Source organism: Chelmon rostratus, chromosome 17 (genome assembly GCF_017976325.1).
Source record: "Chelmon rostratus isolate fCheRos1 chromosome 17, fCheRos1.pri, whole genome shotgun sequence".
Lineage (NCBI taxonomy): Eukaryota > Metazoa > Chordata > Actinopteri > Chaetodontiformes > Chaetodontidae > Chelmon > Chelmon rostratus.
In genome coordinates this window covers 18877237-18898828 of record NC_055674.1, presented here as the reverse complement: position 1 = coordinate 18898828, position 21592 = coordinate 18877237, and the positions used below count along the sequence as shown (strand labels likewise).

Here is a 21592-nt window from a genome sequence, read left to right as displayed (position 1 = left end):
TACAGTCATCCTTGTAGCACCCAGAGGTCGCCATGTTTTCTCTGTCGGAGCTGGCACCTCTGAACCAGCACCAGAGCAGGTGTAAACTGTTGAAGCCCTGGTGGGAGGTCTTCATGGACTACCTGGTGGTCCTGATGCTGATGGCATCTGTCCTGGCTTGTACTGAGCAGCTGTCCAGGGACCGGGTGGTCTGCATCCCCTCGGATCCACTTGTCACTGCAAATGGTAGTGATCACATTCCCTCAACCAGCAGGGATGTGGCACTGACTCCGACTTCAAAGCCCCCAACCCATGTTCAAGGCAACAGCCCGAATCTTCATTCTACAGGCCGCGGTCGACGTACGCACCTAGTCTACCAGCAGTATGTTTACATTAGCCAGGTACTGTAGTACTAATCTGAGTTGCCTTTGCCATTGAAAATGATGCAACAGAACAGGTGAAACCAATTATTGACTGTTACATCCATTCAAGATGTATTCTTATTTTAATTATGGATCACAGGACTTGTACTTGTATAGGAACACAGTCGTAGATTTGGTAGAGTCAAAAAACAGATCTAAAAGGAGAGAGGATGTAAATTCACCAGGTGTCCAGAATCATGACACTAAATGACAGCTAAGCTAATCTGTATCTGCTGGATGGCTAACAAAGCACATGTTTGCTAACACGTTTGCTTAAAGGTACAATGTGCAAGATATGGACCAGAGTTTTGGTTAAAGAGTTGAAAAAAATAACATTATCAGCAGAGCGTGAAGAGGTAACAGCTCTGATGTTATATTAAAGACATCTATATACTGTGTTGCAGAGATATCTGCTGAAGTTAGCATGCTAACCAGCTAGCCACAGCCTGTCCTGTCTTGTAATACCATTTTGTACCTCAAGAATCCTGGTTCTAGATGCTAGCTTTTCCAAGCCAAAGATGTCTACATCAAAGAGCATAGTGAATGGTTAGCGGCACCTCTGGTGATATGCTGCCAATTCTTACATATTGTACCATTAGTTTTAATAATATGTCAGTGTTTTGTTCATCTTGTTTCTGCTGCCCCCAAGTGGCCATAAAGTCCATTATTGCAGGTTTAAGTGTATGTTGGTCTGTTTATCTAGGTGTGCTACCATGAGGCTTTGCCTTTGTGCTCCCGCTTCTTCCCCTACATGGCCTTGCTGCAGTCTCTACTGCTGGTGGCAAGCGGCTCCTTCTGGCTCCATTTTCCCCACACCTCCGCCCGCATAGAGCACTTCCTGGCCATCTTGGCAAAGTGCTGTGAGTCACCTTGGACATCCCAGGCCCTGTCCCATGCCGCCCGGCAGGAGAACATCCAAGAGAAGGAGGTGGTGGAGGAGAGATGGCCGCCCAAACCTCCCCCCTCATCAAGTTCATCTTCAGCCCCTGTAACCAACACAAGACGATCGAGCATAGACTCGGGCGCAGACAGCCCGCTTCTGAAGAGGTCAGACAGTGCGTCCTCTGCCGCCCCTCCCTCCCCATGCCCTTCCACACTCTCCTGTACCTCCACCATGTCGTCCATATCCCTCGGTTCCCAGGTGCACATTCCTTCGTCCAAGCCCCCACTCATGATTGACAGTCCCAGGCAGGTAATCTGCTTGGATAAAAGTGATGGGGAACAGGCCAGGGCGCTGTTCGAAAGGGTCAGGAAATTTCGGTCCCACTGTGAAAGCTCAGACATCATCTATAAGGTGAGAGATCCTCTAGTGTAGAAGATATAATATCATCTACTTTCTGTCTGATCTACTCAACTGTAACGAGTAAAAGTTTGATAGGATGTTACAGGACTTTATATCTACAGCAACCTGCTGGAGGAGTTAAAGTACAGTTTATTATAGGAGTGTGGGTTAATCTAACAACAGTGGTTAATGTTTGATCACCCTTTTTCCATCTATTCAGGTCTACTTGGCTCAGACGATATTCAAATTACTGATGGTAACGCTGATCGTGAGTTACACCATCCCTCTTCTGAGCTCCTTCTCCTTCACTCACACCTGTCACCCTGAGGAGCAGGCCTTAGTGGGCTACGCTACCTTTGAGTGTATCCATGTGCTCTCCTCTCTGATACGCAAACTACTGGTGGCTTACCTAACCCTGCTGGGGCTGTACGGCCTGCTGAACTTTTACACAATCGGCTGGATTTTACACAGGTCGGTGCATTCGTATACAGGTATAATGTATGGGGATGTGGGTGCTGTAACAATACCTAAAACTTGTATTTTGATCAAAAAAACTGACCAATATAATTACATTAAAGGTGGGGTCAGTAATTATTAGTCCAATCCAGTACACTTTTTGTCAAATTCAGCAAATATCTCCTCACGGTCTGCTAGCTGTCCATCTGTAAATGGGAAATAAACACTGTGGTGGATGCAGAAATTACTGTTTCTACTTGGGTAACAGTAGTGTTGCTATGTTTCACAGAACCAATAGGTCAGTATTGATTTGTCCTGCTTGCTGATGTTTGTGATCTGTGTTATAGTAATGGTTAATTACCATGGACTATGAGAGTTTTAAATGAATGTAAAACCTGTTTGAATGTTCTGAAGGCAAATTGGTGCCAGTAATGTTAGGTTTGTTGTACTGCCCTCAAGTGGCCAAAAGTTAATTAATGTGGCTTTAATTGTTGTCAAAGAACCATTGAAGTGTTTTTTGCACGTTTTAGTCAGTTTACAACAAACCTTACATTACTAACATTAACATTCAAACAGGTTTCGATTCACAGACAGAAAATATAATAAATCATCATGTTCCACATGACAGGTTACTTTCATTTATTGAAGTCAGTGCTGAGCTTTTGAAATTTACCCGCAGCAATTTCGGGTAGTGAGCTCAAACATGTTAAATGTATGTGAAGAAAGGGAGACATGTGTGTCCACAGGGTTAAACAGGCTTATAATTTGTTGCATTGTTTGAACAAGATAAACATGTAAAATTGTTGATTGATAATTTGTTGAACTACACAGACTGTGATTGTTCGGAGGGCCTTAAACAGAATAATGCTGATGAGCTTGAGCATACCAGAGGCCTGATAATAGGATTACAGTGCAATGCTGTGTTTTGGGCTGCAGTATATTCTGTGTAATGCATTTCTCATTCTGTTTTTGGTCTGTGCCCTACTTAGCTCTCTACGGCAGTATTCCTTCCACTCACTGAAGGAGCTGTGCTCCCTGAGAGATGTCCCAGACCTCAGAAATGACCTGGCCTTTCTTTTACACATGTTAGACCAGTATGACCCTTTGCTGGCCCAGCGTCTCTCCGTCTTTTTGTCCCCTGTCAGTGAAAGCAGGCTGCTGGAGGAAAACCTGGAGAGGCGCTGGGGGGAGGAGAAGCTGCGTGCCATAACTAGTGTGGATGCAGAAGGCTGTTCTAAACTTCAGCTGGTGGCCCTGCCTCGCCTCCCTCCAGCCCTCTTCACCCTCAGCCAGCTTCAGGTCCTTAAACTGGAGCTCATCGCAGATGCCAGGTTTACTGCACAGGTGGCCAACATGACCTCACTCAGGTAAGTTTTATGGTGTTGCAATCACATTTTGAACAATGCACATCTAATCAAAAGTTTGATGTGACATTTAGATATTGTGTTAAAAATAGATTAAAGGATTGCTCTTAACACTGTGATGTACATAAACGTGTTTCTTGTTTTTCTACACATTTAATTAAGTCTCTATTGTTATTGCTACAACAGGGAGCTCCACCTCTACCACTGTACAGCAGCTGTGGATCCCAGTGCACTTGGAGTCCTTCAGGAACGGCTGGAGGTCCTTCACCTCACCTTTACTCAGGCATCAGAGATCCCCAGCTGGGTCCTCTCCCTCCGCAGTCTGCATGAGCTGCACCTCTCTGGTCGTCTGAGTAGTGACAGTGGGGTGGGCCGCAGCTGGGCATTGGGGAGCCTCCGCCAATTGCGTCACCTCCGTGTGCTGGTGATTCGAGGCATGTTACAGCGGATCCCTGGGGAGCTGTGTGAGGTGGCATGCAGCCTGGTGAGACTGGAGATCTACAATGAGGGGACCAGGCTGCTTGTACTGACAGGCTTGAAGCGGATGGTCGACCTGACAGAGCTGCTGCTGCAGGACTGCCAGCTGGAGCGTTTGCCCTCTGCCCTGCTGGCCCTCACCAACCTGCGGACACTCAACCTGCAGCATAATAACTTGCGAACCCTGGAGGAACTACTTAGCCTGGCTCATCTGCGACGTCTCTCTTGCCTCAGACTTGCCTTTAACCGGGTTCTGGCACTGCCAGCCAGTGTTGGTGTGCTGCGAGGCCTAGAGCTCCTAGATCTGTCTAACAACCAGCTCCAGAGCCTTCCCCCTGCACTCTTCACTCTTCGCCGCCTTCGTAGGCTCCTGCTTGCTGGTAACCTGCTGGAGGAGTTGCCTGCGGAGGTGAAGTCACTGCAGCTGCTTACAGAGCTTGACCTCAGTCGAAACAGGGTAGAGAGTCTTCCCCCTGGGCTATTCAATAGCTGTTTGGAGCTGCGCATCCTTAATGTTGCTCACAACTCTATTAGTTCATTACCAAGGGGCATTGCAGCTTTAAGTCAGTTGTGCAGGTTGGACTTGCGTGGTAATAGTCTGGAAGAACTGCCTGCTGAGTTGGGCTGCTGCATAGGGCTGCATGGAGGTGGTCTCCTGGTGGAAGACTGGCTATTTCTTTCATTGCCTCCCCATGTCAGGGACTTCCTGAGCCGTTCTTGCTCCCCCTCTGGTACATACTCAGAGGATCATTCCCGGCCTGAGTCCGACAGTTTCCCATACTTGTCTCCTACACAGTGGAGCTTCTCTTCTGCTCTGGAATCACAGATATGAGACTAATAGCTACCCTACTGCTACTCTTTTCTCTTATGCTCTTACATTGGAAGCTTCTCTGACCTTTGTGTGACCTGCTCATAGCAGACGCACCAAACTTCTTTCCATAGACATACATGGCACATGAACTCGGTGTGTCACCGTGGTGGGGCAGAGCTGGGTTTTCTGCCTACTACACTGACTCCGTCTTTGTAGCTGGTGGTTGCATGCCAGCTTCAGTGTGTGCATATTGAGTTATGTTGTGATAATGCAGAAGGTTTGGAAGGGTTCGAAAACATCGGCTATATTAACAAGAACTACATTGATTAACTAGATTGTTGTAATGACAGGATCGTGGATACACACTGATTTGAACTCAAGATTAGTTAGTAGTGGATTTCCGAAGTGAGTGTGTGAGTGTGTGGTTAAAAAGCTCGTAATGAGCTTCATACATCCACATTCATACATCCATTGTATGAATGAATGTGTGTGAATGGGTGAGTGCAGACTTGTGTTGTAAAAGCTTTTTGAGAAAAGTGCTATATGAATACAGTCCATTCAAAATCCATCATAAATGTACAAAAATGTGCTTTGTAAATTTTGCAAAAATCTGCAAAATATGCCACCACTGTTAATCTCATAACAAGTCCTTGTTAGAGAAGTTGTTGCACTTACTGTCGACACCATGATACTCCTGGAATACACAGTAAGATGAGGAGTCTGTTGGCGTGTCTTGTATGGTTGAATAATTGGGGAAATAAGGCTTTAACTGGAAGAGGACAAAAATATTCTCAAAGTTAGTATTTCTAGTAGGGGTGTTTATGAATATAGGACATGGAGCAAAGGTTCATGCTATTTGATAACAAAATGTGTATTATTAATACAGAAGCTATTACAATTAGTATTAACAAGAGCATGAATAACCCCTATTCATACTTCTAATGAATAATAATAATCCGTATAAATATCTGTTTTATTCCCACTGAAGAATGTGAAGTTGTAGTCTCTAACTGTGACCAATATAAAATAACAAACATGATTATTTGTTATTAATTTCTGTTTGTGTTTGTGTCTGTCCACAATCCACAAATGCCTGGGTCAGTTCTCTGTACTTCCTGTTGTCCCCATCTGTGATGAGGTTGACTGTTGCAGAGTCACCAGGGAACTTTTGCAGGCAGCAGTTAGCTGATGTGTGGGTGAAGTCTGCAGTGTAGAGGGTGAAGAAGAAGAAGAAGGGAGTCAGGACTGTTCCCTGCGAGGCCCCCATGCTGCAGATAATCATGTCAGACTCACAGTCTTCTATCCTCACATACTGTAGTTGGTTGTTGTGGTAGTCCATGATCCACGCTGTGAGGGTGGGTTGGGGCAGGGGTTCTGCATGCTGGACGTTGTGGGAAGGGGTTGTAGGTGGGGGTGGGGCAGTACACAGTGGCTGTAGACGATGAGGGTTGCAGCACAGAGGACTGGACAGGGGGAGGGGCAGATGTCTGATCAAATCTATTGAAGAAAAAGTTCAGATCATTCACCCACTTTCAGTCTTCAGTTGGGTTCCCTGTGGCCGGAGATGGTTTTAAGGCCCCCCAGACTGCACTGATAACAAATATTCAAATATTCAACAAATATAACAAAAAACTGCTAATGCTTCTTACCTCCTCTAGCTTTAACTCAACTAAATTGAAAGACGGGCAGCAGGAGCAAACTGCTATGTAGGGACAGAGACAAATATAGGCATAACAATGAAAATAAAGAAAGAAAGCAATACATGAAGAAATCAGTAAGTACAAAGGAATGTGGTTGAATATAATTTCTTTATTTGTACTCTTCAGAAATAATCATATTGAACTTTTTTGGCATAACAGAGGCAGGGAGGAAGAAAATGAATGAATAAATTAACAATTCTAAATGTACCATACCATACCATACCATCTTCTTCCGCTTATCCGGAGCCAGGTCGTGGGGCAGCAGTCTAAGCAGGGATGGCCAGACTTCCCTCTCCCCAGACACTTCCTCCAGTTCCCAGGCCAGCCGAGCGACATAGTCCCTCCAGTGTGTCCTGGGTTTATTCTAAATGTAAAAAACAAAAACAACCTACAAACCAAAACACTAAAATCGAAGGATGGGAAACAGCTTCTTGTCATCTGTACAATAAATAACATCAGAGTTACGTTAGCTACATATAAATAAGTACCAGTTTTGCCAGTAATATGCAATGTATACAGCGGTTTCTGCAGATCCTTTCTGCAAGTCCTTTTTCATCCTGGAAATCCCGGAAATCAGACAGACATATTTTATAAAATAAGAAAGGTTTGTCCTTCAGAGGTGAAAAGAAAGTTTTAATATACTAGCATTACTAATATCAATGCACAGGAGGTGCTGTCAAAAGACACAATTTACATTTCCAGTGCATTTGAATATACAACATCTTCCTCAACAATATTCTTTAGCACAATAAAAATACATTTATTTTATTATCCAGATTTATTTATTTAATATGTATTTTTGGGTTTCCATCCATCCGGTAGTCCTTCTCTGCCGTGTCCCGCTTTTTTAAACTGCGGTGGACTGCGGCACACTTTTTGTCCAATCGCTGGCTTCTGTTGCCGGTGGCTGTCCAAATTCACCAATGATATCAACGGGGGCGGAATTTCCGGTTACCCGTATAAACCAAGGGAGGCCTGCCCATGCGGTTTTGATTGAACGCGGAGCTAACACCGAAAAGGTAAGAATGTAATGTTGTCTTCATTGGAACAACTAGTGTTTTTAAAACATTGGTTGCTATCCTAAAAGTCGCAAATGAGATTTTGATTGCTATAGTAGCAAGGTAATTTCCCTACAGTGGAATAAAATAGCTTCCTTCATTGTTTGCTTTAGGGTGCTACTGTGCTAACTTGCGTCTTGTATTTTAGCACTAGCTAGATAGCTTAGCCAACCTACCAATCTTCATATTTGTTAATAATCGTTATATGCGTAGCCATTTTATATTTCGCGTAACGCATTCTTTACAATTACCTATATGTTGTCTGGTTATGTTATTTGTACAATTTAGCTCGTCAAATAGCACAATAGTCGACGCCGTTTAGCAAGTTAGCTTGCCACGTTAGCAACGGTTATGCAACACAATAGCTTTCCAGTGTTGTACATTGCTCAGACGCTGTTCGGTATGTTCAGTAATCCGACCGTGTCGGCTAAGCTTTAAGGCTACACCTGAACAGATTTATATGTGATGAATTACGGACCGGGTTTAGTAAATGCGTACTTGCTGTTTTTTTGCTAAATTAGCTAAGCATATCTCACCCACCGGCGGCACATTTTACAATCGGGTTGCTGTGCGCACACAACAATGCTAATGTTCCGTGTCTGGTTTACGGCAGTGCTACTATCGCTGTTGATGCGGAACCAAATCCATCTTGTAATGAAAGTATGGAGATGAATTTATCTTTCCACCCTTGAATTATCGTTACTAAATGTACTTGTTCTTGACGCGTGGGGTGAAACCTGGCACAAAGAACGGCAACAACAGGTGGGCTTAGTTAACGGCCCCCATGAAAACTCAGGAAGGGGAGTGAGTTCACCCATGGTAGATGGCGACCAGACAAAGACATAGAACTTGATAGAAAACTAAACTCTGTTTTCTTTAGTTTAAACAGACACAATGGCCGAGAATGACGTTGAAAACGAGCTGCTCGATTATGAAGAAGATGAGGAGCCTCAAGGAGCCCCTGAGAGCGCAGCCCCTGCAGGCAAGAAGGAGGTGAAGGGATCCTACGTTTCAATCCACAGTTCTGGCTTCAGAGATTTTCTGCTCAAACCAGAGCTGCTCCGTGCCATCATCGACTGTGGTTTTGAGCATCCATCTGAAGGTGAGAGGCATTTGGGTCATCACCATCACTGGTTGTGTGCTAACAGGGGCTGGTCCAACATGTTTCCTGTCTGATTTGAACACCCTTACCCTACTGTACACATGTCACTTGGTTCCACTGAATTAGTAACAGGATCTGGATGTGCTCTTGGACACTGGATGAGTGGCTTTCTGTTTGTAGCATCAGTATATACAAAAAAAGTTTCAAACAAAACCCAAACTGTATGTCCACTGTAGCTAGTTGTATTAAGGCTTTTACAGTTACTGGCTCTGCTTTTCATGTTCTGCTGAATTTAACCATACCAGCTGGACTGCCACTTGTCTGAGTGCTTTGTACAATAGCTCAGAAATAATTGTTGGAACAACAATAATGTCAATGATCTATCCTAACTCTTGTTTTTGTGTTTTTTATTCAGTCCAGCATGAATGCATCCCACAGGCTATCCTGGGCATGGACATCCTGTGCCAGGCCAAATCTGGTATGGGCAAGACTGCCGTGTTTGTGCTGGCCACGCTGCAGCAGATTGAACCAGTTGATGGACAGGTCAGTACGCATGTTCAGTGCACAAGGTTTATGTATTACATCAAGTAAAGGGAGCATGGCCATAGGTTGTCATCAGCAAAACCGGAGCTTTCTGATGGCTTATGATCAGATCATTGTTCATTTGTTTACATCCTCTAAATCTAGTTACGACACGGTGTGCAGATTTGTCTCACACTAAAGACTGCACAAATAATTGACATAAATTACCTTTAATTATAGCCACACATTACGTTATTTTAAATAGTGTTACAATATCTTTTCCTAGTCTATTCGAATAATTTATAAGCAAAGCATAGATATTAACACAGCAGTTTAAACAGTCCACAAACTACACACACAACTTAAAGCTTCCATTAAGTTGGGCTCACATGTTCTCTTGCATTGGGAAACATGTGTTATTCTTGCTGCTTGAAATTGTATTGGGATGTGTTAAATCACCATGCTATAAAGTGCCTGAGTCATGGTCTGTGGTATCTTTACTCCTCAGGTGTCTGTATTAGTCATGTGTCACACGCGAGAGCTGGCCTTCCAGATCAGCAAGGAGTATGAGCGTTTCTCCAAGTACATGCCCACTGTAAAGGCAGCAGTATTCTTTGGTGGCCTTGCCATCAAGAAGGACGAGGAGGTCTTGAAGAAGAACTGCCCTCATATTGTTGTTGGAACACCAGGCCGTATCCTCGCTCTCACCCGGAACAAGACCCTCAGTCTGAAGAACGTCAAGCATTTTGTCCTGGATGAGTGTGACAAAATGTTGGAGCAACTAGGTGTGTTGTTTTTTTCAAAATATTTGCAGATGTGTCTTCTCAATTCTCTTTGATTGTACATGAAGAGGAAACCTACCCTCTACACACAGAATTTAAACAGGATCATAGCCATTATTCAGTTGGATGTCTTTTTGTGTAACAGACATGAGGAGTGATGTACAGGAAATCTTCAGGATCACACCCCATGAGAAGCAGGTCATGATGTTCAGCGCAACACTGAGCAAGGAAGTCCGACCAGTCTGCCGCAAATTCATGCAGGACGTAAGTGATCAATGAAGTGCTGCTACTTCAGAACGTCTCATAGCTCTGTTTTTCAGTAAGATTACATCCATAGCTGCTGCAGCCTTAGCTGAATTTCATATACTGCTAATGTAACTAGACACTCAACTGCCCCTCTGTCGTCTCTTGTGCAGCCCATGGAAGTCTTTGTGGATGATGAGACCAAACTTACACTCCATGGCCTGCAGCAGTACTACTCCAAGCTGAAGGACAGTGAGAAGAACCGCAAGCTCTTTGACCTGCTCGATGTATTGGAGTTCAACCAGGTAAAATGACAGAGTAAAAGTGATGGTGCTCTCTCCCAGTAGCATTTGGGACGCAAATGTTATTATGTGGCTTAAAATCTATCGGGAGGGTTTCTGCAGACATTGCTTTTACAGGGGCTATGTGCCAGACTATCTCTTGGTTGTAAGTAGTTGTTGGGTATCCATTTGAGACTCCAGGAAGTTACTGGTTTAGATTAAGAAATAGTTTGACCCCCCCACGAGCTTTGCACGTGTGCTGGTGGGTGAATTACTGCCGTTTCCAATCCTTGTGCTAAGCTAACTGGCTATACATTAAACATACAGACATCAACATGGTGTCAAACTTCCGAACTAGCTCTTAGCAAGGAAGTTAATGATCATATTTCACAAAATGGAGCACTGTGCCTTTAAAGCAGTATCTGAGATGATTGACTATAATTTAATATCCAGACTTAATGATCTGAAGGAATCTCATCACAAGTCCAACTAGTGATTTAGGTTGCTGGCCAATGCTGCCCAGGCAACTGTATTTCAATGCCTTTGTTTTGCCTCTAGGTGGTGATCTTTGTCAAGTCAATCCAGCGCTGTATGGCCCTCTCCCAGCTTCTGGTGGAACAAAATTTCCCTGCCATTTCCATTCACAGGGGAATGGCTCAGGAGGAGAGGTGAGAGACACACACACAAATCTTCCACTTGCATATCCTCTCCCTTAAACTTGCGTTCTGTTGAGCTCCAAATGTTAAGTCTGTTCATGGAGCATGAGGCCTCATCAGTAAACTCAACATATCATTGCCTTCAAAGGGGGATACTGTCCAGTAATGCCTACAGCAGCTGTGTTGATAATTCTCTCCTGGGCTCTGCCCTCCCCCTGCTTCTTCTTACTCCACAGGCTGTCGCGCTATCAGCAATTCAAGGACTTCCAAAGGCGGATCCTGGTGGCGACTAATCTGTTTGGCCGAGGGATGGACATCGAGCGGGTCAACATTGTCTTCAACTACGACATGCCTGAAGATTCTGACACCTATTTACACAGGGTGAGGACTGTAGAGGGGTGGTAGCCGCTTGTGTTCTTTGTAGCTTCTTTGCAACATTCTGGGAAAACCCAAGTGGGGTGTCATGTCCTCTGCATGATTCTGTCAGTTGTTCATTGTGTGAAGTATTACATTTTTGCTAAATGTGGGATTTAACTCACTCACACCTTCTCTGCACCCCTCAGGTTGCCCGTGCTGGTAGGTTTGGAACCAAAGGCCTGGCTATAACCTTTGTGTCTGACGAGACTGATGCTAAGACCCTGAACGATGTGCAGGACCGCTTTGAAGTCAATGTGGCTGAGCTGCCAGATGAGATTGACATCTCATCTTACAGTAAGTATTTCCATTTCCGATTACATTGGCACCCATAATAAGGTTGGCCTGATGGCTGATTGTTAATTTGTAATTAATGGGTTCAAAGCACTTTATGATAACATGCAGTCACTGCAATCATTTGCTGTTCTGTGACTTACTTGGTTGTTTTAATCCAGTGAGATCTTGCCAGCTAAAGATTGTCCCACAGCTAATCAGCTGTTGTAAGGAACAGAGACATCTTGGCAGCTACAGACAGCAGTTGGTGCTGCCATGTAACTGTGGGGCTCTCATCAAAAGGAGACTGCCCTTACACGTTTAACCTGTTGGTGAAAAGTTGGTATGCTCAGCTGTTGCTCATTGCTCTGATCTTTCACATGCTCAACTCGTGTCTCTTCTCCTCTGTCCCTCTTTAGTCGAGCAGTCCAGATGAGTCCTCCAGCCAAGCAGAAGTCCCCTCTCCGTGGATCTTGTGTCTTGTATTTGGAAGTAGACGTACTTCACTGTTGATTTGAAAGCTCTGCTCTGTTCCGATGTTCACCAAACATTTATTTTTATTGTCAGTCCTTGGGGACAAAGGGGTATGGTTGATTTTAATTTGTCTTTTACTGTTTTTTTTTTTCCTTGCTTAATGACATTAAAACTTTTTATAAAATGCCATTTTTACTATTGTGGTCTCTTGTGAGGCTTTTCTTGTCTGTACCCCATTTCCATTGATTTCGATGTCAATTAGAGCTTCAGGGAAAATTATAGAAAAGTAGTTCTGAGGAACATGTTAAAGTGATTCTTCGCCCCTTTTTAAATGTTAAAACTAGTTTGTATAGGAAGTTGTGTTTTTTGTCCCCCCCCCACCCCCACTGCAAGAGTTAATTATTACGAAGAAATCAAGTAGTTGTGACCATTAAGTAAAACAATTTTAGCTCATATGGCAGCTTTCTATAAATTTCCAATTGAATGCCTCCAATAAAAGAAGTCACCAAGTGGAGTCCTGGTGGTGAATTTTCCAATTTTTATATTAAGTGTCATTAGCATACTGTTACAAAAAATCTGTTGCTTAATGTGTGATCTTGTTTTGAGGTTTTAAAAAAATTCACACAAGCTAGCTCAAAGTACAGCTTCACAGATCTGTTTGCATGACTGTAGATTTATTAAGAATTACTACATGATTTGATAATAAAAATATAATTTAGGCAAATATTGAACATCAAGTGTAGGAGTGAACATTTCTTTATTGAAAAATGCGAAGTGATGAACTCATTCCAACTCTTAAAATCAAATGTGTGTTAGGCAGCCAGTTTCCAAGACAAATAGTTGTGAGGAGCACGGAAAATTGAACATTATAGGCTCTTTGTGAACATGTTTCTTTTAATATGTAATCTTAAAAAGCATGGCTTTATCATTACAGATTGTGTTAAGGTTCACTAGTAGATATGCAATCATCATGCTTCCAAATTAGATCTCAATGCTTAAAGGATCTGAACCCTGCCTCGTTCAGTGCTAAACTATACATGGACTACTTCAGTATAACTGGAAGAAGGATGGGCCCTTATACAGCAGATAAAACTACAAAGAAGGTAACAATGCATCTGTACATAGCTGCTCTATAGTGTCCTTTAACAAAACTAGACATACAGTACCAGAACCACAGCATCTACATAGGCAAATAGCAATGGCAACATGGCATACCAAATACATTTTTTTTAAATAACCAGTTTAAAGTCACCTAGGCTTAGAGGCAGCAGTTTCTTCACTAAGAAAGCCGACTGTAGCCGAGAGATGGTAGAAAATGCAAATATTTTCCAGTTTCACAGAAAACTGAGAACACGTCAAAGCCACTATCTTATGGCACAAGAGAAAATATATATGGTGGTGCTTCTAATAGTTTAGAAACACCTGTTTTAAATGTGTATTCAGTAAAGATAAAAAAAAATCAGTTTGAATTGACCTGTCAATCCCTCTATTACCTTTGCATGAGATAAAAGGACATGAATCAAGGCTGTCGTAAGGTGCGTGAACTTTAACCCAAGTCCAAGTCAAGTAACATGCTTGGGCCCTTTAGTCGCAGTAAAGGATTTTGGCCACAAAAATGGTAGAATAATACAGAATTCCTCTCCTTCAGAATGTCCTTAGACAGAGGTTCTCACTGACCTCTGGCAGCACGTCCTCTGTGGAGCCACGAAGCCCCTCTGTCCCCCTGACAGTGATGCCGACTGCCAACACAGCCTTCAACTGCATTTCTCAGGAACAGACACCACTTAAACCTGAAGAAGCATGAGTTATTGTTTCGTTTCAGTGAGCTGGCATGCTGCTCGATCACAGGCCAGACCAGGCACCAGAGCGTTTCCACCCGCCAGTCACAAATTACATGTTTACCTCAGTGCCCGCAGTTTTCAAATTTTATTTTTATAGCAAGCGAGAGTGGCTGATTTTCTCTCACTGCCTCTCAGAGTCAGGATTGTAATTTGCACAGAATTAGGCGCTCGACGTCTTGGCGCCAGAATCCCAGGCTTGTTCTTCTGGTGCTTGCTAAATGTCTCAGTTTCTTGTGGAGGCAAGGCAGGGGATGAGTCCAGCTGTGTAAACAACCTTTGACATATTCCCCACTAATGCGTTCAAGGCCTCAACCCATCAGGTTCAACTCTGTCTTTTTCTAGTACATAACTCCTCCTGTAGCCTTCATCATCCATCATTAGATATGGCTTTCTGACCGCTATGACCTCTGATGCGACCCCGGGATGAAGCCCCGGATCTGTGAGAGTCCTCCTCTCCCTCTCATGGCTGACAGCTCTCAGCTGTTTTGCTCCTCTCAGATCCCCGTTCAGCCACGCCGATGCTCCAAACATAGCAGCACCGCCTCCCCTGGTGGCAGGCCACCGTGTCATCATGTCTGTCTCAACAATAAATACCAGTGAATAAATACCGTAAAAAGACACGAGCCAGATCCTGTGAGAACATCTGAGATGCTCCTCCATCCTCTGCCATCACGATCCCACTCTCGGCTCCCAAGTCTTCTCCGCGAGTCTTCATTTGGTTTATCAATACTAAGTCATTGGAGTGTACAGACATATGATTCCAGATGGTTTCATACTTGGCTCCAAAACAATGTCAGACCAACTTTCTACCAGTTAGTCAGACCTTCTCCTCAGTAACTGATGTGAGTCCACACCACCGACAAAAGTAACACCAACAGTTACTGTACATTTGTGTTTGTCAGCTCTTGCTCCTGCGTCCCCAACAAAAGTCTCAGAGTTCAGGGGACGTTTGGTGCATGGCAGCATGGTGGCTGGTTACATCCATGTTCTCCATAAAGATGGTGTCAAAATCAACTTTATATCTACACTAAAGCAGGGGCTGGTCACTTTGCTCTTTCCAAGTTGGAGATGCGCCCATCTGATTCATCCTTTTTCTCCCCACTCCTCCCCAAATAATCTTCCAGAACAGATGTTTTGACGTGTGCACCTCGCTTGCGTCTATTCATAGATACACTAAGGACAGCTATTCTATAATGGGGCTCACTATGGGGGAGTAAATGTCTTTTTTTGTGAGGGAATGTAGGTTGGGGGAGGGGGGTGACACCACTAGTCGATGAACTTGTGTGTGTCTCCGTAGAGCCATCGCTGTGGAGGCATGGCGGCCTCGTTGAGATGGTTGCACTCGTCGCTGCACTTGCAGGACTGGATGAACATCACGGACCTGTTGAAGCGTTCGCCGTCGGGGCAGGCGAAGGTCACGCTGGCCGTACGTGTACGGCGAGGCGAACAGCAACGGCCATCCCTGCATACACCACAGTAGTTGGGCCTGTACAGGCGAGTGCTCCTGCAGCCGGCGTAGGACAGACGATGTGGCTCAGGGGCCTTATGGGTACGAGAGCACTTCCTTCCTTTCTGTGGAGCAAGGAAGAAAGACAGTGAATATTCCAGCGAAATGAAACTAATAAGACTCTACAGCCATATCTTCAGAAATGTCGAGCAGACTGAACGCCGCTTGCCAGTGAGAGCTTTATAGGATCACATTGCCATTTGCTTGGAACCAGAACTGTCATAGCCACACAGCAAAATGTAATAACTCATCACTCAGGCTCAGAGACACGACTGACCAAGCTAATCCAGTTAAGTGCAGAGACGGGGAAAACAAAATAAAAGTCAGAACAACAAAATGAGTGCCAGAGAGAGGAGCATGCCAACAATAGTTAAGGATTGACACTGATACACATTAACACCCACAGCGGCTCTGCAAACATTGGGAGAGCGCAGAGAAACAGGTGCACAACCACCCATCAGCCTCACGAGTGGCTCGGGGCGCGAGGCAGAATGTTTCTGAGGGGGTTGTGTTTGAAATGTAGGAGAGCAACAGAGTAGGCGAATCGAGTGCTCTTTAATTCGCGCAGCAAAGAGCCACGGAGCGCCGCTGACGGCCACAGTGTCGCAGGTTCAGCGTGGGAGAGCTGCAAAGCCAACCCCCGCAGACAAACCGGGGTGGTTTTCCTTTGTTTGTCACGTCTCTGAAAACTTCTATGTAACAGGCTACAGAGATTTTCAGCTATTTAACATGAAAAGTTGCAACATGTTAATTAGTGAGCTTTAGATGTGATTTCCCTCTGTTTCCACTCTTTGTACTAAGCACAGCTAGTTGGCTGCAGCTTCATATTTACCATACGGATAAGAGAGTGGCATCATTTAACTCTCCACCAGAAAGCAAATAAGAGTATCTCCCAAAATGCTGAACCAGTGGTTTAAGCTTTGAATTACCTTCATGTGCAGTGGGACGACCGTGAACTAAGCATGAAAATGCACAGGCGAAACGTGGCCTAAATCAACTCTGTCGTCATCCCGCGGAGGATGTTTCCCACACAGCAACAGAACCGTGAATAGACAGAATGGACCAGAATGGGCTTCAGCAACAGAGAGATTCAGGGGTGGGGGCTGTATACATGCCATGATATTAATACCAATCTGACCCCTTGAAAGCAATCCTTTCCTGAATCTATTTAGCATAGTGGCTGGACTGCATGGTTGCAGGCCATTAGAGGAAGGACTGTAATCTATCCCTTTATGAGAATCTTAAAAGCGGCAAGCGCATTCCTCACCTTGACAGGGACAGACATGGAGCTGCAGGGCCGAATGTTGCACAGGCGCGTCTCCTTGATCAGCTTACACCGGGCATTGTCATTGGTAACACGAGAGGAGACACCCATCCCGCAGCTCCGAGAACACTGGGACCAGGAAGTAGTCTGAACCACGCACTGATCTCCCACCTGCCTCCAGGCTAGGAGAGACGGAAGGGAGAACGTGTGAGGGAGAGCGACAGTGGACGATGCAAAATACGGAAGGTCTGAGAAAGAGAAGCGAGATCAGCAAGAGTAAAGCTTGGGGGAAGAGGGCGAGCGGGAGCGGAGGAAAGGTCCAGAGATGCAAAGCACACTAGCCTCATTCACTGAACAGGCAACACTGACGCATAGAGAGGGTGATTACAGAGAGGGGAAAGCTGGGTGACAGAGGTATGTGCTGTGTGAGAGCACTGTGTGTGTGTGTGTTTGAGAGAGAGTGAGAGCACCTCTGGTGTGCAAGGAGCCAGTGGAAAACAAGCCTCACATAAATGCTAACACACACGCAAACGCAGAGGGGAAGGCTCACAGTGAGGCCGTTTGTGCGTCAGGAGGCTAAAACGGCTAAAACATAAACATGATGCATGATTGCGTAGAGGAAACAGACGGCGCTCTGAGGCGACACGGCGGCACCTTCTCTTACCTGCCAGGTGCTTGTTTCCACGGGGCTTGTCCCACTTGCGCCCCACCTCCACCAGCTCGTTGCCCAGGGTGTCCTTGTCCTTTTTGGGTTTGTAGGGGTACAGTTTCCGGTATGGTTTCGGATAAGGCTTCGGGTAAGGGTAGGCCGGGTAGGGGATGAAGGGGTACGGCGGGTAGGCCGGAGGTTGGGGTCTGCGGTGCATTGGGGGCACGACGGTGGTTCCCTTGTGGCAGTCGACGCTGAGGCAGCACTGGCCTGGCACCTTGACCAGCTGCGGGGCCGGACAGGAAGGAGACGCCAAGGGCACGTGGCTGGGGCACAGGGGCACGCAGCCCACCGCTCCATCGATACAGGTGCACTGGTGCTTGCAACCGGCACGGAAATTCTCACCGTTTTGATAAATCCTCCCGTTGTATTCGCACGAGCGGCCCTCTGCCTTCGCTGAGTGAGAGGAGGTAAACAGACATGCTGGTCAGAATACTTTGGAGAGGAAAGACATAGTGTTCAGATATCAAATAGCCTGGATCCAAAGACAAGTCTGAAGCTGATTAAAACATAAGTGACAGAACAAAAGAACAAACAGGAAGAGGCTCATGTGTAAATGCATCTTTAATATGTATGGAAGGTGGATAAGAGGAGAGGGAGAGACACACTATCTTCACATTTATGAAGCAAGCTCTATTCTTAGACCAGAGAGGAATTTTGACTTGTTTACAATGTCCTTCCCCCTTGCTCCCTCAGAGGGACTCCCCACACAACACCCCGGATACCCCCCTTTATATAGAAACACCCCTAAATGAACACACATATAAAAATACGACTGTGCGTGCATGCGTGTTTGTGTGTTTCACGGGGCTGTTTGTGTACACACTGAACGACTTATATAAATCCCGGAGTTGGCCCGGTTTCAGTCGCAGCTCATGAAGGTGCTCTGTTTCTGAGACGTGGCCCAGGCTTCAAACTTGAAGCCCCTATCAAAGAGAAAGTCCAGCCGCCTGGCTCGGAAGCCACATTCCCCACCCTGAAGTTACACATTCCCTCACTCAACTCTGAGCTAAACCCCAAACTCTGCCCAATCTAAGCCCAAAAACTCCTCCTGCATCTGACCCTCCAGCCCCCCCCCCTCTCGCTCTCAGCGCCTCTGTGGTACGTACCCCTGCAGATGCCATGGGTACGGCCCACATCGTTGCCATAGTTGCACTCCAGGCCTTTGTGGTGGTCGCAGGGCCGTCCTTCGTGGCAATCCTGGTTGAGCTGAGCGGCACACACCTTGCAGCAGCCGCAGCCGTCCGGGACTGAGCTGACCCCCGGGGGGCAGGCTGGAGGCCCCGCCGGACACTCACACACCACCGGGCAGCCAGCAGTCACCTACAGGAAGGGACATGGAGTGCACTTTTAACCGGAATATTGGCAAACCAAACTTCATGCGCTCCATTTTCCATGTAAGGAGGAGCCACAGTGGAACCAAGTGGGACAATAGTTGGACTCATGTTACACAGATCACAGAAATTCCTCAAAGTGTGTGAGGCTTAAACATTTGCTGAATACCCAGCACTGTCCCAAGCCCCACAGGGATATCCGTAACCCTCTGTCGCCTTCCGCTTGGCATTCGCCAGGCAAGCGGGGATGAAAGGTACGTTCTCTGACCCAAAATCCCCCCCACCCCCCCTTCCTGCTCCTACATCTTTTGTTTCTCACCCCCACACACCAGAGCCACTCCAACAACTCCCGGCAGGTATCGAGATCACAGAGAGCTGCCAGTCTGACTGTCCACACTCAGATCATATTGAGGGATCCCTTCCTGACTCTGCCATGGTCTAAACCCAGGCCAGGTCCTGGTGTGCCACTGACGCTGGTTCAACTCACTGCTCAGGTGGGCATGACGGTTGGCTATGACATTACACAATGCGGTGACAATAGCTTTCCATTTTTAGCATTATCATTGACTATAACCTGGTCCTTGAAAACATCCCCTACCCAAAAGTCCCATAATATTCCTGTAGATATTTATAGTGTGCAGTGAGTTCATATTGACCTTAAGTGTATTCTTGTCTCCATTTGTATAACTCTTGGATAATATTACTGTCGGGTAATTTTGGAGCTACACAGAGATAGAAGCTTACGTACACACAGTTTGTAAAAAGGTGAATTGGTTACATTTTTTACAGGTTAGGAAACACACTTGACATACACCAGTTTGTTCCAAATTTAATCAGTTCTTTCAGATTTAAATGAGTGTCTAAACTGTGGCTAATGAGGTAGACACAGGCGGTGGTGGAATAAGTACTTCAAGCTGCTTGTACTTTACTTGAGTATTTCCATTTCAGCTTCATTGCAGGGGAAATACTGGTCTCTTAACTCTCTGGCATTTATTTAACAGCTGTAGAGGCTAGTTACTTTTCAGATTATGATTTTACAAAACTTTATGATCTTATAGAAAATGATGCATTATTGAAGGTTAACTGTATATAAAATAGTAAGGGAAATTGTCTCCACCTTGACTTACAAAAACAGTAAAATGCTACTTCTACTTTAATGCATCAGTAATCCCATAAAACAATATAATATAATATGCACAGGAGGCAGTTTATGCGTTATGAGTACTTTTACTTAACTTGGAACACACTGGCCGTGTTGGGAGAAAGTTTGTGCACAGTAAAGCTAAACAGTGGCTAGGATTTAGTTTCAACCATTATTTTGACATGCAATACTATTCAGCAAGGAGATGGATGGAGGATCAGGCTCTGCGTCAATGTAACCAGACGACAGCAGCTCAAATCCGCCTGTAGAGTACAGGCACGTGAGTCTTTAGTCCTCAGTGTTTACATGAAGCGGCGGCAGAAAAAGAAACTTCATACACTCACCAAGCCGACTGTCACCGCTTGCAAGACTGCAAATAACAGCAGTATCCCCATGCTGATACACACAGAAGACGAGAAACCGTTAAAAAAAACAGCAACTTATGTCACAGGAAAATAAATCCAACACCGGCTCAGAAACAATAGCTTTTGTCCACAAGGCTTAAATCCGACATGCGCGACGGTCCTCAAACGTCCCCCATCACTTTCAAATTTTCATCGATCAAAGTTTGGGGCTTGTTTTTATATCGGCCCCGTGCTTTTTCTGGCAGCCACGCCCACCCCAGACATCCTTTAACCAATTAGGAGGCAGGCGCGCGGCCAAGGTATCCCAACAGGGAGGGAGGGGGCGGGGCTTGGAGCGCCAGCACGGAGAGCTGCGGTTCGGGACGGGGGCGTGGCCAAGCATGAATGCAGTCATTCATAAAAATTCAGAATTACTACATTCCAAAGAGGACCTGGCTTCTGGGTGTTTATTTATTTATGTTTGAGCGAAAATAATATTTTCGATGCTTTAAAGTTCTTTTCACACACATACCTCTGTCCGGCTGCTGCTTTGTGAAAAGTAAAATAAATATACTCAGCTGCTAGTCTGTGCTACATTAATACTGGGGGCAGCCATGGAAAACAGCTCGGAATTTCCTTCCCCCACTTTATAAAAATACTTTTAGACAAGAGCTGGACAGATAAAGTGCATGTACGAGGAGAGCAGAGTGTTCCTTGGAGCTGGTTATAACGACATGATTGAGTGATAGTGATGTTGAAAATGATTAAGATAATCTCCCCGTGCAATTCATCACTCTCCTTTCCTCCCTCCATATCCTGTCTTTAGCCCCCACATCCCTTTTACCTACTCAGAGGTTCCCAGGCCACCTCTCTCTGCGCATACACACACACACACACACACACACAAACAGCCACCCATGTAAACAGACAAGAATGTAGTTCATTTGCTTGAAGGTTTTCCTTGAAGAGTGCAGAGCGGAGGTGAGGACCGCCTGGATAATCTTCCTGTCATCCCTGCACGCACTCAGGAAACCAGCCATCTGCAGTACCTGAGCTGGTGGCTAGCATACACACTGATACTCTATGTGAGAGGGTTAAATACATATCCCACATTTATGCGCTCTCAAACACACGAACATTACATTAAACTGCTGGC

General features: G+C 45.3%; 3 protein-coding genes across 3 annotated transcripts; 2 read left to right on the top strand and 1 right to left on the bottom strand.

Annotated features, from left to right (window-relative positions):
• The first annotated feature begins 32 nt into the window (after window positions 1-32).
• On the top strand, window positions 33-4812 carry si:ch211-106h11.1 (volume-regulated anion channel subunit LRRC8D). Its single transcript, XM_041957917.1, has 5 exons — window positions 33-380; window positions 1105-1695; window positions 1904-2154; window positions 3129-3506; window positions 3690-4812. Exons 1-5 carry the CDS (start codon window positions 33-35, stop codon window positions 4810-4812), a joined length of 2691 nt encoding a protein of 896 aa, XP_041813851.1.
• A 2600-nt stretch (window positions 4813-7412) lies between these two features.
• ddx39ab (DEAD (Asp-Glu-Ala-Asp) box polypeptide 39Ab) lies at window positions 7413-12701 on the top strand. The gene is made up of 10 exons (XM_041956536.1): window positions 7413-7510; window positions 8430-8651; window positions 9067-9194; window positions 9682-9958; window positions 10101-10219; window positions 10372-10503; window positions 11038-11147; window positions 11372-11516; window positions 11699-11846; window positions 12242-12701. Exons 2-10 carry the CDS (start codon window positions 8444-8446, stop codon window positions 12256-12258), a joined length of 1284 nt encoding a protein of 427 aa, XP_041812470.1. The 5' UTR covers window positions 7413-7510; window positions 8430-8443; the 3' UTR covers window positions 12259-12701.
• Window positions 12702-13036: 335 nt separating this feature from the next.
• si:ch211-106h11.3 (CCN family member 1) lies at window positions 13037-20624 on the bottom strand. The gene is made up of 5 exons (XM_041956537.1): window positions 20437-20624; window positions 18727-18940; window positions 17573-18013; window positions 16912-17090; window positions 13037-15709 (listed from the first exon to the last, which is right to left on the bottom strand). The coding sequence occupies exons 1-5, from the start codon at window positions 20485-20487 to the stop codon at window positions 15404-15406; spliced, it is 1191 nt and encodes a 396-aa protein (XP_041812471.1). The 5' UTR covers window positions 20488-20624; the 3' UTR covers window positions 13037-15403.
• Window positions 20625-21592: the final 968 nt, after the last annotated feature.